Here is a 4,997-nt window from a genome sequence, read left to right as displayed (position 1 = left end):
ACCCCCCCCCCCCCCCTCCCACAAAACACCCACAAACGAACAAACACTTACACAAACAAACAAACAAACAAAGAACAAACTGTACATACAATACAGTTCTCCTCTCACCTCGTCATTGTTGGCTCCGCGGAAGTTGTGAACGGCCTTGACATGTTTGGGCTGTAGGCCCCCGCCTTCCGCCATGGCCCTGCCCGGACCGTGCGGGAACTTCGTCTGCGGACGGGGGGTCGCCGGGATCTCCACCTGGGGTCAGAAAGTTTGTTTTTGTTTTGTTTTGTTGTCGGTTTGTTTTGTTGTTGTTGTTGTTTGTTTGTTGTTGTTGTTTTTTTGCAGCTTGAGTTTTAAAGTTGACAAAGAGTCATTTTGATAAAGGGTTAGATCTATTTTGTTAAAGCGTTTTCCGGAACTTGCAACACAATTATGCCATATATGTCGAAAATTATTAGACGTGTTAGTGGATAGTAAAATATATACACAAAAAGGGGGAAAAAAGGAAAAGAAAAAAAGAGAAGAAAAAATAGAAAGGAAAAGAAATAAGGGCGATAATGATAAACGTTTGGTTGAAAGAAAAGTTTTAAAGAGTAAGCAACACCAGAACACCCGCCATAACCACCAACTTTTCAGTTTGAGTAAAGAGAAGCACATAGACACAATAACGGTCATATAGTGCATGGACGATGCGAGACGTAATAATAAACACATAATCAATAGAGAGAACGAAAAGATTTGCTCATAATATATTATCATAAGTCTATTTCTTACATCTCGATTAATAGAGCTCACCTCGACGCTCAACGGCAACATCGGATGAAAAAGATGTTTTACGCAATCATTGAAACAACAAATGTAATTTAAAGGTTTAAACACGAAAAAAAGCTGGTAGTTTTAATCAAGAGTACAGACAAGAACATCCACACGATATTTAGTCATTTCATGCTACAAATTGTGATGATCTTAAAATATGTATCCGATCAAAAGGTGTGATTTCGCCGCAACTACCTTTCAACCACCCAGAAGAGTGTGGAAATCTCTTCACCTTGGCATGGAAGACAACAACCGTCTTACCTGTAGGTTTTCTATCGGCTCATAGTCGTGCTCGGGGCTCTCGCTCTTACATCTCAACCCGTTGGTCAACCTCGCCTGGGAGGGGCTTAGCGTGCGCTTGTGGGAGGGGCTTAGCGTGCGTTTGTGGGCGTGGCTATCGAGTCGTTGACGACGGCCTGGCGAGTGGCTCTCCGATCTTGTTGGGTGGGTGGGGGTGCGACGATCCGAACGGCCCGCGTGACCTCCCGCTGGTTGGCTGTATTCTTGCACGTGACGTCGGTTAGGGGAGTGGCTTTCCGATCGTGCTGACGCTGTGTAGGTGGGGCTAGGGGAGGGCTCCGATTTGGGGCTAACGGAGCGGAGTTCAGAGATAAGAACTGACAGGTCAGGCACACGTGTGATTGGGTCTGGGACTCGGGTGATAGGAATAGAGACTGGTTGCTGCCGGGGGGAGGAGGAGAGAAGAGCGCTCTGGTCAGAGCTGGCTGGTGATTGGCTGAGTTGGTCTGAGGAGGCTTGAGATTGGCTCTGCTGGTCTGGGGCAAACTTGTTACTTTTGCTCGCCCACTGAGGTTTTTCCTTCACGGCAGGCTTCCACCGACTCTGAACAGGTTTCGGCTGCTGTGACGTCGATGACTTAGAGGTAGGAACGTCGTGTTGTTGTGTGACTAAACTGTCCGCTGTGTTGTTATCATCACCGACTGGTGGCCACCTATTTCTCAGCTTCTGGAGTGAGCTCTGGCTGGAGGGTGACGGTGACGACTTACTTATGACCGAGTATGTTGCGTCTCTGACAGCAGGTCTACCGCTACACTGAACAGGGGCTGGTCCTGATCCTGGGAACGGAGAGGTGACGGCGGCGGTGGTGTTAGGATGACGACCTGTGCTCGGGGAGCCAGGAACGTATTCTCTGTCCGAAGACGGGGGTGGCGAGTCGTAGTCACTGCTGTCGAATAGACGCCGCGGTAAGGGGGGTCCGGGACTTGCTGCTCCAGCTGACGTCTGCTTCCTCAACGGCGCCTGGGACACAGGGATGTTGCTGGGCTCCTGGTAGTCCGGCTCTTCCTCCTCGTCCTCTGGGCGGGCCGTGGGTCGAGGGTGGTGGTGCTGGAGGCTGTGTGCGCTGGAGCCCACCTGGTGAAACCGTTGCTCCACAGAGTCGGGGCGGCTGGCGTCGCGAAGCTGGTGGTGGTGTTGGTGGCTTTGATGTTGTAGATCGGAGACCGAGCTGCTCTTCTGGTGGTCAGTCGGTTCTCTGTGGTATCCTCCACCACTGCTGCTGCTTATCGAGTAAGGTTGCTGATGTTGACGCGGTGTGATGTGGTGCGGTGAGGGTTTACTGGACGACCATGATGCAAGGTCGTCTTCGTCATGACCTAGATAATAAAAAGAGAGAAAGAAAAAGAACAGTTTACTGCAACTGTCATTGGGTAGGTTTAACACCCCTTTTTTAACTTTGAAAAGCACACCGCTAGACTGCCCCACTACAGGACAAATAGCAGAGAACTTTGAGGGTGACCTCATTAGGTGAGCACAACAGTACACTCCGCTGAAAGAGAAGTGTTCAAATAAAACTAAAGTCAAAACCAACATTCAGACTTGAACGCTAACCGTTCAGTAAACTTGTCACCCACGTTGGTTACAGATAGGGAACACAACATACTGTATTAACATAAATAAATATATTGTTGATTGTTTAAATACAATAAATATCATATTATACAGTCAAACCTACTCTAACAGCCACCTTATTGACCCCCCCCTCCCCTAACGACACACACACACACATAATTTGTTTTTGAAAAATTATATAATAGCAATGTTCAAGAAGTTCATCTGTTTCAGACAACCACTTTTCTTCTCGACAGAGGGTGGCCATCTTGGACAATTTGGACTACTACAATACTCGGCTTTCAAAGGTCAATCTATTATAACCTACAACCACACAACAGTGGCACTGTGGACAAAAAAATGAATAGTGCCGGAGGTGGGGGGAGAAGGGGAAGGAGAAGTTGGGGCGGGTGGGATGAGGAGGAGCGGGAGGAGGGGCAGGGAAGAAGCAAAGGGGGTGGGGGTTAGGAGAAGCGGGGGAGCGGGCAGATGGAGGAATAGCGGGGGGTGGGAGGAGGAGGAGGAGGAGCGTGTGGAGGGGAGGAAGGAGGGCTAAGGAGGAGCTGGAGCAGGAAGGGGGGGGGGGAGAGAAGAAATGAAGACTGTGTAGCACGACTTACATGCGTCAGCCTGTGAAGAGGGATAAGCTTTACTATTATTCCACGACGCTGGTACCATTCTGCCGCATCTGGAAGCGGACGATGGCGACATTTGCGAGGAGAAGGAATTGGAAGACTGCGAGCCGGCAAGATGATGTTGTTGTTGCTGATGTTGCTGGTGGTGCTGCTGGTGGTGTGGGTGGTGGTAGTGGCTGTAACAACCACTGTCACTGTCCGCCAAGTCGCCCACGCTACAGCTACTACTACTACTGCCGCCGTCGCTGAACACGCCGTAGTTGCTACTGCTGCCGTCGCTGTAGTCGGCGTAGTTGCTGCCCCTGTCTCTGACGTCACCGAATTCCGAGTACGCGGAAATATTTCTGTCTCTGACGTCACCGTATTCTGGGTAGGCAGAAATATTTCTGTCTCTGACGTTGACGTCACTTCCGTCATGAGAATACGATAACGTCGAGGCGGGAGCAGTTCTGCCGGTGACGCCACCGTAACCGGACTGGTAGCAAGCTCCACTCGGGTTGTCTCTACGGCCACTTCTGCCACCACTATCCCCGCCGACACTCGGGAACGCCGCCGGGGCCACGCGTTGCCTCTCCGGCTCCTGTACGACGTAGTCGTAGGTCCCGAAGCCGGTCGACTCCGCGTCGTCATCGTCGTCGTCTTGCACCACGAGTGGGAAGGGCATGGTCGTGCCCCCTCCCTCGCCGGACAGGTCGTCGTAAGGGTAGCCGTCGTCCGTCATCATCACCCCCTCCTCACCGCCGCCACCCGCCGGTACGGACAGCTGGCTCGTCGCTACCACCGCTCGCCTCTCCCCGCTCGCGTGGCGGCTCCTACTGGCGCCCTCACCGCCTCCCATTATATTCATCTCATCACCGAGGTAGTTCTCGCCGCCGTACGCAGCGCTCTTTTTCCGCGGCGTGTCGCCACCGCCAGCCACCAGCTCTTTGGAGTGGTTGTCCAGCGGCGGCGCGTCCAGGGAGGCGATGAAGTCGTTGATCTCGTTCACAATGTCGATGTAGTCGTTCGGGTACTCCCCCGACCCAGGAGCCGGGGACTTCGCCATGGCCGGGCGGAGCTCCAAATAAACACTCCTCTCTTAACTCTAAATAGTCAACCTGAGAGGTCGGCTCTCCAAACGGACGTCCACATCTCTGCTCTGTTTTCTTTTTGGGGTTTTTTTTTTCTCGTTTTTTTTCAACGCAACAAAAGCAACATAAAAGCGTCGAATCGTGAATTGACGTTCATTTCTTTCTTTTTCTCCATGAGAAATCACAACAGGCAAACAAATCGACCAGAAATCAATACCTTTGTCTTTGTCTTATACCGGGAGGGACCGGAGCGAGCGAGAGGAAGTGACTGACACACATAACCAACACGCCAGCACAGCTGCTGTGAGTCCAAGCAGGCGATAGAACAACACAAGTTCACTGAAATACGGTTACCCTTTTACTGCAAGAATAAATACGCACATAAGATATCGTTGGCCACTTCAAACCGCAAAAGCACTGCACCGCGGGAACCGTGACGGCAATTTACAAAAATGCTATCCTGAAGTAAACTACCAAATACAAATTAATCAATGAATATCCTTTTTTTAAAACAAAACATTCAAATGTAAAATAAAAAATAATTGAAAAATAATAAAACAAATAAGTAAATTAAATAACTGAATAAAAATAAATTAATAAATAAATTTTTTTAAAATAAAAGGGAGTGCTTATTTAG

At 50.0% G+C, this 4,997-nt stretch overlaps 1 protein-coding gene across 1 annotated transcript in view; it reads right to left on the bottom strand.

The window, feature by feature from the left end:
• Positions 1-4,721, bottom strand: part of LOC101857260 — a gene marked incomplete at its 5' end in the record, with an annotated part of 60,958 nt that extends 56,237 nt beyond the window's left edge. The window contains 3 exon segments of the mRNA XM_005102532.3: positions 109-243; positions 1,066-2,420; positions 3,276-4,721. Coding sequence (XP_005102589.2) covers positions 109-243; positions 1,066-2,420; positions 3,276-4,335 — 2,550 coding nt within the window.
• Between the last annotated feature and the right edge of the window lie 276 nt (positions 4,722-4,997).

This window comes from Aplysia californica, unplaced genomic scaffold, assembly GCF_000002075.1.
Source record: "Aplysia californica isolate F4 #8 unplaced genomic scaffold, AplCal3.0 scaffold00329, whole genome shotgun sequence".
Lineage (NCBI taxonomy): Eukaryota > Metazoa > Mollusca > Gastropoda > Aplysiida > Aplysiidae > Aplysia > Aplysia californica.
Note: the sequence above shows the minus strand (reverse complement) of the source record. Positions and strands in the feature narration are given on the sequence as shown.